Source organism: Trachinotus anak, unplaced genomic scaffold, assembly GCF_046630095.1.
Source record: "Trachinotus anak isolate AG129_WGS33_773 ecotype Australia unplaced genomic scaffold, CSIRO_AGI_Tana_v1 ptg000028l, whole genome shotgun sequence".
Taxonomy (NCBI): domain Eukaryota; kingdom Metazoa; phylum Chordata; class Actinopteri; order Carangiformes; family Carangidae; genus Trachinotus; species Trachinotus anak.
The window spans coordinates 895,724-907,642 of NW_027273879.1; the positions used below are offsets into that span (position 1 = coordinate 895,724).

Here is an 11,919-nt window from a genome sequence, read left to right on the forward strand (position 1 = left end):
CATCCACATGCTCCTGTTTACCAAACTCTCACTTTTTAATGTGACTTTTCTATGAGAGCAGATGTTCGGGCAGATAAACAGATAAATGAAGGAAGCTCCCCGTCGTTCTCGGGTGAATTCGGCCTCTCTTTGTTCGTGTCACATCCTTTCTTCATCACTTGTTCAGACACGAGCTTTCACTGCACTGCTCGCTGGTGTTAGGTACAGCAGCTGTGAGGGGAGCAGGTGACAAATGAGATTGAATTCCTGTTTTCCCTGCAGTGGAGTCTAATGGATGCAGGAGACAGACAGAGAGTCGTGGAAGAGCTGAGAGATAAATGCACTCCAGCTACGTGCAGTGACACAGATCTGGTTTTCCATTACTTTAGGGAGCTGACATGCAATTTGTCCGGGCCTCACACAATCTGGTGACTTTGTGACCTGAGCTGATTGAGCCTTTAATTCACAACAAGACAAACAAACTACACCACTGAGCCTGAGATACATGTTGGCCACTCTGAATTTAAATGAACGTAATTTGCCAAGAATGGATCAGATGTTGAAGCATGAAATCAACACACAAAAATCCATGAGGCAATTTCCAAAACAAGACTGATGGAAAACTTGTGTCCAGCGTTATGTGAATGTAAACATCTGGACACGTTATCTATATATATATCTATCTATCTATATATATGTGTGTGTGTGTGTGTGCGTGTGTGTGTGCAGTATTTAAACACTCAATCAATTTTCATTTTAACATCAAACATAATACGGCTTTTGGAGCCCTAATCAATACAGAATCTCACCTCAAAAACATCAGATTTGTGGTTTCAGAAAAAAAAGCTGTTCTTTCTGTAAATAAATGAATTGCAACGTGATGACTTTATTAATTATTTGATCATGTGATCAGTTACACACCCCTCTCTTGTTGTGGCCAAATAAAACTATAAAACAGGCTGAATAAGAAATTCTCCACTCAAGGTCCTCTTACTTGATTTCCTCCAGAGCTTTTAGCCTTGATCAGCAAACAGAATTAGTTGCAGCTGTCCTGGAAATGGCAGAAAAAATATTTATAGGTAAATAAATAAACAAATATAATCAACTCATCCATGAGTAGAACACAAATCTGAAAGAATCCCTGTAAGTACATCTACATTTCGTATTAATTAGATGATGAATGAGAAGCTTTGCAGCCTTATTGTGGACAAATACACTAATAAACACTGGTTATTATCTCTAACCATGTATTCATTGTTCATATAGTCCATCACATTATATAAGCCAACTCCATCAGAGCAGCTGAGGACTAATCCTGCTCAGGGTCCAGACAAGTTCTGTTGTCTCAGGGAACAAGGTGACAAGACGGAGACCAGTCAGTTTGGTGTGTTTACAGGGTGTGTGTGTGTGTGTAAGGGGGAGTGAACAGTGCTGGGGGGGTGGGGGGTGGAAATGGTTACTGAGCTGCGCCGTGCGTCCTGGGGGTTTCACGGTGCGTAAAGACGACTCCGCCACAAAATGTGCGACCTGCTCTTTTCTACCTGTCCACACGGACTCCTCCTTCCCCCTCCGGACAGGACTTCGCTCCAGTAACAGGACATCACCTGCTCCTAACGCCCAGCTCTGACAGGCTGGAGCCCGGAAGATGGACCCGCTCTTCAACGGCACCGACTGCAACGGGACGGACGCGTCCGTGAACTGCAGCGACGGCTTCAACCAGTTCGTCCAGCCGCTGTGGCAGATCTCCCTGTGGGCCGCGGCGTACTGCAGCATGGTGGCCGTGTCCGTGCTCGGGAACGCCGTGGTCATCTGGATCATCCTGGCGCATAAACGCATGAGGACCGTCACCAACTACTTTCTGGTAAACACCGTGTTCACCGTGGGTCAGAGGCGGGAGCGAGAATCAGTTCAGGCGCATTTTCAACGCCAGGTTCTGTTTGAGACAACAAAACTTTTCTTTAACTATTTGTGTTTGTCTTGATGATGAAATGTAATGTTTCTCCTCTGGGAATAAGGAAGGTGCATCCATGACTCAGGGAGGATGATAAACTGTAATATAAATATATTTTCTGTGTTCAACTCCATTGTCTGACTGGTTTAATAGTAAAATACTGAATATTTAGTGGAACTGTACAATCATTCAAACTCTCTTGGCTCCTATGATAAAAACATCATGTAGTGGCTGTTTGTCTTCGAAATTTGGCAACACATGTTTGATAGGCAAGTATTGTTTAATATATATATATAATTTATTAATCATAAGCAAAAATGTCAATAACATCTCAACTCACTGATTAATGGACTAACTGCTGCAGCGCTGGATGTACAGGATCAAGTCTGTACATAGGATCATCTGAAATGTGAAGTAACATTCAGAACAAAATCACAGAAAAAAAGAAAAACACAAATTTCAAGTGAAATCAGTGCAAATTCTTTAATTTTGACACTATTTCCGTCAGGATTCAGGCCACTGCCTCTTCTGTAACAAGTCACTCAGCCTGGGATGTAACTGAATGATTATTTTCAGTATCAGTTCATGTGACAGTTATTTTCCTGATCATTGATTGCATCTATAAAATATAAGAAAATAGTAAGAAATGCTTGTTACCTTGCAAACTTCTCATAATTTGTGCATATTTAGAACCGTGTTTTATTCTAACATTACTGGAGCTTTTTTTATTTGCAAAAACAGAAGCAAATATGACGAACTGAAGCCTTTCAGGGCCCACACCTGTCACAACCCTCACATGTGACAGGCTGGAAACTGAAAAAATGAAAAATGATTATTCAGTTTTCAAAATGAATGTTGATTCATTTTCTGTTGATCATCCACGTGATTCGTCAACTAATCTCTAAAATACAGTGAGTGCATTTACTGTGTGTTTACTGTTGGTCGGGCCCCGCCCTTTTCTCTTCCTCCATTCACTCCAGAGAGGGACAGGTCTGTCTCCCAGCTCTGTCCCCAGTGAGCCAGATGTTTTAGGTTGTTGCTGTTTGTTCGGGGCACAAGTGAATTTAACGCGTGATGTCAGACTGATCCTTGTTATCAAAGGGAATTTGTCTCTGCAGGGAGAAAATCATGCATCCAGAGTTTCTCTCCAGCAAACACATGCATATTTCTGTGTATTTATTCTGTCGTTCTGTGACTCTTCTGCAGGTGAACCTGGCCTTTGCTGAAGCTGCCATGTCAGCGTTCAACACAGTGATCAACTTTGCCTACGCTGTTCACAACGAGTGGTACTTCGGTCTGGTTTACTGCCGCTTCCACAACTTCTTCCCTATTGCAGCCATTTTTGCTAGTATTTACTCTATGACGGCCATAGCCCTGGACAGGTGTGTGTGTGTGTGTGTTTTCTATATAAGAGCCACTTTAAACAGCAGCAGCTGAAAATGAGTGTGTGTAGCTCGAGGCTGTGTAGGCGCTACAGAGGATCCCTCACAATGCTGCTGCAATATGCTGCAGAGGACACATGATTGAATACAAAGGCTTTCTCACACCTCACAGTCCTCACCAAATGCCACATGCACACAATGCAAACATGCAAATGTTAAACAGTTCATTTAGCATGCTAACATGCTAACACATTAAAAACAAACTGCAGCTGAGGCTGGTGGGAACGTCAGTGGTCTTGCAGGTATCTGGACGTTTCATGTCCAGGTCTTTTTTGATTGGTTTCGAATTTTTTACTCATATGTGATATGTAATGTCTGATATAAAAGGTGATATTCTACTGGACACGGTGCTGTTTGTGTTTGCAGATACATGGCTATCATCCACCCCCTGCAGCAGAGGCTGTCTTCCACAGAGACCCGTGTTGTGATCGGTGTGATCTGGATGCTGGCTCTGCTTCTGGCCTTTCCTCAGTACTACTACTCGTCTACTGCCCTTCTGCCCGGACGCACAGTCTGCTACATAGACTGGCCTGAATACACCAGTGTGGACTTCAAGAAGATGTGAGTACAGCAGAAGGCTTCTGTAATCCTGAACTGACAGTAGGCAGCACCTGAATAGAATATGGGGGCAGCAGAAGAAGTTATAACACAGCACTATCTGTGTTTCCATGAACCCACAGGGAAACAAGTTAAATGACATAAAAAAAAAAAAAAACAACAACTCACTTTTCAGCTGCTCATGGAGCGATGCTTTTGAGTGTCATCTGTCTCCTCTTCAGGCTGCTCAGGTGTTAAGCTCTTCTGGGTGGTCGTTCATTTCACTTGGGGTCAAACCTTAAAAAAGAAAGTTTTTTGGGAGTCATTATTTCAAGTATTTGATGCCCAGACTGTCAGAACTGGTCACAGATTATATACCCAGCAGCAACACAATTAGGTTTGATCCAATACTGGACAGGATACCTGCTGCACCACGTCTGAACCAGAGCAATAATCTTTCTCTTCTGAGCTTCATTTAGAAAATGAAAAAATAGACTGATGGTGATGAATCTGTCTGCGAGGAAGGTCTAAGTCTGGTTGATTGCATCAGGAAATATCTGTGGAGCTAAAAGAAGAAAAGGGCATTTGATAAATTTGCTACCAAAATTAGCATCTTATTATCGTCCCTGGTTGTCATATTATCAACCCTCCAGCATATTAGAGTATCTTTAATTCAGTGGCCTTTATTTCTCAAGGCTAGGCTCAGACTAACATGCTGATGCTAAGCAGGTGTAATGTTCACCATAATCGCCATCTCAGCTTTGTGTTTTGAGATGCTAACATTTGCTAATTTGCTAACTGACACCATCCCTAGAGTTACATAGAATCACCAACAATGCATCCGGCTTTAAGTCTGGGTTCATATGTTGATTGAACTGACTGGTTATGTTGGGCCATGTAGTTTGTGGCACTGCTGAATTTATTGCATTATACTGACAGTTGTTTTCTATTATTTCATGATGCACTAGTTTTTAGCTCTGTTTACCTTATATGTGGAATTATAAATCTATACATTAAAAGTCCCATATAGTCTAAAGGTAGATGTCCATGTGTTTGTGATTATAAAGCAGGTCCAGGTTCTATATTAATACTGTGAAAGTATCAAAGCCTCAGTCCACAGAGAAATGCACACAGCCTGTATTCAGAAACTGAGCCTTAAAACCAGCCGTCAGGACTTCTGGAACTTTGTGATGTCACAACAAAGCAGTCACCGCCCTCAGCCACGCCCCAAGCCCCACCCACCTGGACCCACCATCCAACCTTGCAGGATTTGGTTTCTCTGAGTGTTTACCTGAAATCTGCTATATTTTTATTGGATCACTCAGAAAACAGTCAGCCAATCAGAAGAGAGGCTCAGATCCTCTCTTCTGGCTGACTGACCTGTTGTTACTAGAGCTCCAGAGAGAAGCCTGAGAGAGGAGATGTGAAACTACACTGAGATGGTTTTTGGTTCTTAAAACCACAAATATATCTTCTGATGGAGATCAACACTTCAGATAAAACACAGGAGAAATATAAAATATGGGACCTTTAATACATAAATAAACAAAAACTCAAAGAAGTCACTGCAAGGCATAAGAAATTAGCTATGAGGAGCTAAAGCAACAGACAGCAGGGGCTCTGAATATACATGCTCTGAATATTATATAATTTACTGGTCACAAAAACAACCGGACCGACATGTTAAGTGTCTGTCTTGTTTTTGAGAAACACTGCAAAGCTCCGGCTCATTGTGTCTCAAGTGGAGATGGAAATGTTAATCCATGATTTTATATTGTCCCCTCTGCACTATTGCAGTTCCCTTTCCACCTGCCTCAGCAAAACATCTCTGGATCGTTTACACATTGTCCAAAATGCTGCTGCTGAACTCGTGACCAGATCTTCCAAAGGTCTCACGTGACTCTAACTGCTGTTCACTGGCTCTCCATCAAATCCAGAATCCAGTTAAAAGTCCTTGTGTTTCCTCTTTCTCTCTCTCCTTCTTTTCTCTTGTCCTGTCTCATTTTCCATGTTTTCTGCAGATACTATGTGTGTGTGACACTGCTGATCTACTTCCTGCCCCTTTGCATTATGGGATGTGCGTACACGACCGTGGGCGTCACCCTCTGGGCGAGCGAGATTCCTGGAGACTCGTCCGAACACTACAAAGAGCAGCTTATTGCCAAACGCAAGGTGACGCAGACACACACAAACTGCGACTCTCCCCCTTCAGCCTCCGGCCACTATCACTAAACACTATCATTTGATTTAATGGCTTTTTAATCCCCACATGAAAACAAAAAAATTCAGATTATTTTAAACCCCCCCCGTCTCCCCGCTGACTCCCTGTGACAGGTGGTGAAGATGATGATCGTGGTGGTGTGTACGTTCGCCGTCTGCTGGCTGCCCTATCACATCTACTTCTTGCTGCACCAGTTCTTCCCCGATCTGTTCGAGCAGCGCTACATCCAGCAGGTCTACCTGGCCGTCATGTGGCTGGCCATGAGCTCCACCATGTACAACCCCGTCATCTACTACTGCCTCAACAGCAGGTGGGGAGCCTGCTCTGCATAACGGCCAGCTTCCTGTCTGTGTGTTTGTCCAGAAGTTTGTGTTTCTCTGTCATTTGTGTAGACGATCTGCTCGTGTGGTAGGTAATCTGTGCTTGTGTCTATAATCCCGTCTGCCTGTTTAATCCATCCTGTTATGAAATGTCTGTCTTGCGCTTGGCAGGTTCAGAGCAGGTTTCCAGCAGGTGTTCTGCTGCTGCACCCCGACTGTCATCAAGGAGGAGCTGCAGCTCAAATCAACACGTTACCTGCACACACAGGTGGGTTGTGAGGGAGACGCAGACACCCTCGACCTGCCCACTCTCACTCCGTTTGTGTGTTGGTGTGGAGGCTCCTCCACATTAAGTGTTGTTCCAAACCAATGATCCGTAAGTGGGGGTGGGTTATTAAACCTCAGACACTGTGTCTGCATCGATGCAGGTTTACAAACCACACTCTCAGAGATGTGCAGCCTTTGTATTTTTTTTTTTATTTGACATGATAATTTTAAGGACTATGGAAAAAATTATCTAATCAGATAAAAATCAGATTATAATCAGATTAAGATGGAGAACAAAAAAAAGAAGAAATGCAGCAAAAGAGGCACAAGAGTGAGTTCTTTCATCAGTCGCTCAGAAAAAATGAAGCGTGTTCCTGAGGTTTAATTTTCATATTCTCAGAAAAAATCTGCTCCATCAGAAATCAAAAGCTTCATGATTTCAACAAAATCAAACCAAAAAAAAACTGCAGCTCCCACGAGGAGGGGGTGGGGGTGGGGGTGGGGGGGCACTACGGTGTTCTGCCTGCCCATGGAACATTTCAACCCTACACCAAAATTAATTTTCAAGTGAAGGAAAAATAATTAGATTGATTAACAGTTCGTGTGTGTAATGAGGAAAGTTTTCACGGACAGCTGGTCCTGCAGAGGCTCCACACTGAGACGTCACTCAGACAGAGAAGTGAGAAGCATCATCTTATCATTATTATTATTATTATTATTATTTCATCTGTTGTGTTACACCCCTCTCTCCTGGTCCCTGTCAAACACTGAGCGTTCTGTGCACCTCAGGCTGAAATATAGTATAATAATATGAACAATAAGTATAAATCTAAAATCTAACCATAAATCATAAATCTAACCTGTTTTGCTTTTCCAAATATGTGAATAGAGATATGTTAGAATGAAATTATTCTGAGACCAAATGGCTTTAAACTGTAACACAAGAACATTAATGTTAATCCATAGGATTAAGATTCCAGTTCAGCAAAAAATTTGGAAATAACATAAGGATTGTTTTCTGAATCTATCTGTAACTCATCATCTCAATTTTCAGGCGAGTATATACCGAGCCAGTCGGGTGGAGACCATTGTTTCCACCCACGTGCCATCCGAAGCAAAAGAGGGCAGAGCTGCCGACCTGGGCCCCTCACACCCAGCCCCACTTGGAGGTGACGTCCAACAGCTCTGAGATGTTTACCAAGTGCTCTCCTCACAGTGGACCAAACACCATCAGGAGTGTCATACCGCAGTGTGGAAATAAAGTGCCTACGCGTGGCGGAAACCTGGCATTGGCGAGGGGCAGTCGTGCTCAGATGACAAAGAAATCTACTCTCTTGTACAGATCAAGTCCATCAGCCAGACGAGACATTTTGTTCTGACCGCCTTGCCAAGTGCATTAATACCCAGTGGATGTCATGAGATGTTCGACACCACAGAGGCCTGATAGAAACGCTGCAGTAGACCTCACACTGGTTCGTTCCATCCTTCAGCACGAGCGCGGCGCCGACACTTGACCTCCCAGCATTCTCGGGCTGGTTTTGGAAAGCGTGACCCTCAGCTTCCCTTGGCAACAGCGTCACGTCAAGTTGACTTCATGACGCTGTGTTTGTGTTGTGTGGAAATGGGTAGGTGGCCTCAGAGTGTGTGTGTGTGTCTGTGTGTGTCTGTGTGTGTGTGTCTGTGTGTGTGTGTGTGTGTGTGTGTGTGTGGGGGGGGGGGGGGGGGGGGGGGGGGGGATCTAGCACCTGTTGGACAGGATTAGCCCCTTGTTTTGACAATGTGTGGAGCAGGGTCAGTCTGCAGCAGCCAGGTCACAGGCCAGCTAAATATAGAGGATGGGACGCGGGGAGAGCAGACACATATAGACGGACTGATGAAGTGGTGGAGGAAAGAGAAGGATAGGAAAACATGAGGAGCTTCACCAGCATCTCTCCCTTCACAGGCTAAGGACTGGAGGGGAGGGGGGGTTCATCACTGGTGAGGAATGATGCTATTTCAGCCTCGCAGACAACAGCTGCACAGAACTAGTGAAAGAGCCTCCACAAATAGTTTACTGGGGGTTTTACCTGTTTAACTGCTCCCTGTCTCATTATGTGAGTAAACAGAATGTGCAGGGACCAAATACTGTGCTGTACAAGGACATCCTGTCATTTATTGGGTTAGTATAATAACAGGCTCTACAAATGAGCCACGTAATATACGAGTTGTTACAGAAAACTGGTTTTTACTATTGACTGTCTGCATTTCAACAAGGAAGAACTCAATCCCCATGTATCAATGCTACAGATACGAGTATCAATACCTGCATCAATAAGAACCTGCCCATGCAGAAAGGTAATATATGACAAATATGTTACCTATAAAGAGATATATTATCATCATATACATACATGCTCTGGATATATGAAGATATAAGTTTATAACATATATGAAATACCCACAGTAAAATGTATATATGTCAGTATATTAAATTGTTCCAATTTTCATAAATAATTTCTTAAATATATGTTTTTACTTCATTTGTACATATATTTATCTATGGAAATTCAACATATGTACACATATTACATTTGTGTATGGGTGGATACATGAACACTGTTCTTAGTGCTGAAGTATTTGCATCTCTGCTGCATGAGCACAGCGATCACCTCATTTCAGAGAATTCACAGAACAAACATTGGTAATTTACCAATGAAACCTGTTTCAAATTGTGTTTAAATGTGCATGTGACTGAGTCATTAACAGATAAAAGTAAACAACATGGTGGTAATTAAAATATCTTCGGCTGTAACCTGCTAGTAATACATTCACCTCATAAATCTTGACATATCTCTCTCCCTTACACGATAGAACATTAGCTGCTTTTATCAATAAAAAGTATTGGTAGTGATATTGGTGATCCTGTCATATTATTAGATCAGTTCACCTAACCCCTGCACAGCTCTGGGATCAGCTGCTCGTCTTGCTGTTATCATGAGTCATGGTGTTGGTATTTCTGTGTTGTTATGTATTAATAACAATATGACATCATAACTGAGTGTGGGTGGTCATAATGTGTAATAACATCTTCACATCCACAGTGGAGACTCATCTGCTTTGTTTTGCTATTAAACACAAAGCAGATTTCCATGACACAGGCTTATTATTGTGTATTGTATTATTGTGAGGCTCTTAGCCTCTCTTCTGATTGGCTGACTATTTTCAGCGTGATCCAATAAAAAATATAGCAAATTTCAGGTAAACACTCAGAGAAACCAAATCCTGTGAGATTGAATGGTGGGTCCAGGTGGGCGGGGCTTGGGGCAAGGGTGAGAGTGGTGACTGCTTTGTTGTGACATCATAAAGTTCCAGAAGTCCTGACGGCTGGTTTCAAGGCTCAGTGTCTGAATACAGGCTGTGTGCATTTCTCTGTGGACTGAGGCTTTGATACTTTCACAGTATTAATATAGAACCTGGACCTGCTTTATAATCATATTTTCATGTTAATAAAGTACCTGCATTACAAGTGAGCATCAGAGAGGGAGCCATGGCTCAGAGGGTGGAGCAGGTTGGTCGCTGACTCCTGGCTTGGTGGTTTGATCCCCAGCTCCTCCAAACCCAGGCTGCGTCAGGGGGACATCCGCCGTAAATCCCATGACACATCTGTAGTGTCAGGAGACAACATATTCAGATCAGTTACCTTTGGTGTTAACCACGATTATTACCGTATGTGTCAGCAGCTGTTTTTAAAGAGAAGTTGCTGTTGTAGCTACGCTAACCACAAAAATGTGGACCAGACTAAAAGGCCTGGTCAGGGCCCGTCCTGACTCGTGGTTTTGTGCTTCCTGTCTTCTCCTCCATCTTGCTGCTCTGTGTCTGGACATCTTCACCTTTCTCCTTCCTGTCTGAACTGACACTCCACAAATATGTACTATAGAGGAAAAATGTCTAAAAACCACCTCTGTGTTAATCTTCAACATATCCACCATTAACTGACAATGACACTGTCGAGTCCTGTGTTTTCCCGCCTCAGTGCTGTTAATCTTCCTGGCTCATAGTCTTTCAGATGAAGCTCAGAGATGCTGGAACTTGGGTCTGGAGGAGTCGTAGCTTTTATTTAATGACAAACAGCCTAAATGAACAAACATTACACTGCTACGGTCACAGCTAACAGCTAACTGCTAACTGCTAACTCTCCGCTCCGGTCGCTAGCCTCACCGCTCTCTCTCTCTCTCTCCCCCGCTACATAACAACCTCCGTACCGCTCTCCTCCCAACAGGAGCTGCTCTCCTCCTGTGATAATAATCTGCCTCAAACGTTGTGCAGATCTCGCACAGTGATGATAAATAAGAGTCATTTGCTCGTTTTCTCGCTGCTGCTGCTTCATCTTGATGGTAAAACAGGTTTCGTTTCCGCTCTGCGCATGCGCACGACGCGTCTAATCTCATAACTGATCTCAGAACAGTAGAAGTTGAGTCGATGACAGTTAACACACTTTGACCGGAGCTAATCACCAATCAATGATCACAGGGCTACCCTCAACGCGCATGCGCAAACCTCCAAATTAAACCGCTTTCCTCTTCACTCGCCAAACTCCTGCCTACGTCACGGTACCGGGTCACACCCACAAACGACGAGAGACGAACAGCTGATCACAGGATGCCTTCAGGGCCACCGGGAATTTAATGAGTCAGGAATCGTCAGTGACAAAGCTGCATTTTAAATCAAATTAAGTGAAGTTAGATTAGGAGTCTGTTTACTGGTGATAAACTCTGATTAAACCATTTAATGGGTTTTTGAGATGTGATATCATGTTGAAGAATTAGTTGTGCTTCACTGTATTAATTAATTCTGTTACTCTCCAGCAAACCTTTGTCTGCTAAATAAATCTTTTCGAAAAGCAGGAGTAGAAAGTGACAGTTAGTTCAGTGTTGAGAATATACTTTATACTTTCTTACATGTGAGAAGAAGAATTAAGAATTACTTTTACATAATCCCACAAAATACAAATGTTATGTTATATGTTGATGTGATGATAAAAAACGCTTCTGAAGTGTAATCTTGAAAATGAGTTTGTATGAAGTCATTTAAACCTGCATGAAGTGATTTTCGGCCTCTTGGTGGCAGCAGAGCACAGACAGAAAACCAACTCAACACTGAAGTGGAATTAAATCACTGAACATGTTTTTTGAAACTAACTTTATTGATTTGTTTTTTATTTTG

At 42.9% G+C, this 11,919-nt stretch overlaps 2 protein-coding genes across 3 annotated transcripts in view; one reads left to right on the forward strand and one right to left on the reverse strand.

Moving 5' to 3' along the window:
• Positions 1–11,392, reverse strand: part of slc4a5b (solute carrier family 4 member 5b) — a 47,689-nt gene extending 36,297 nt beyond the window's left edge. For both annotated transcript variants that reach the window (XM_071465529.1, XM_071465530.1), the window contains exons 1-5: positions 10,915–11,392; positions 10,212–10,359; positions 4,099–4,206; positions 2,271–3,983; positions 33–1,030 (exon numbers count right to left, since the gene is read on the reverse strand). The gene's annotated coding sequence lies outside the window, so the exon portion shown is untranslated. The remainder of the gene's footprint in view (positions 1–32; positions 1,031–2,270; positions 3,984–4,098; positions 4,207–10,211; positions 10,360–10,914) is intronic.
• Positions 1,038–8,382, forward strand: LOC139611153 (substance-P receptor-like). Its single transcript, XM_071465531.1, has 7 exons — positions 1,038–1,840; positions 3,137–3,312; positions 3,739–3,933; positions 5,931–6,081; positions 6,244–6,440; positions 6,622–6,718; positions 7,772–8,382. Exons 1-7 carry the CDS (start codon positions 1,625–1,627, stop codon positions 7,904–7,906), a joined length of 1,167 nt encoding a protein of 388 aa, XP_071321632.1. The 5' UTR covers positions 1,038–1,624; the 3' UTR covers positions 7,907–8,382.
• Positions 11,393–11,919: the final 527 nt, after the last annotated feature.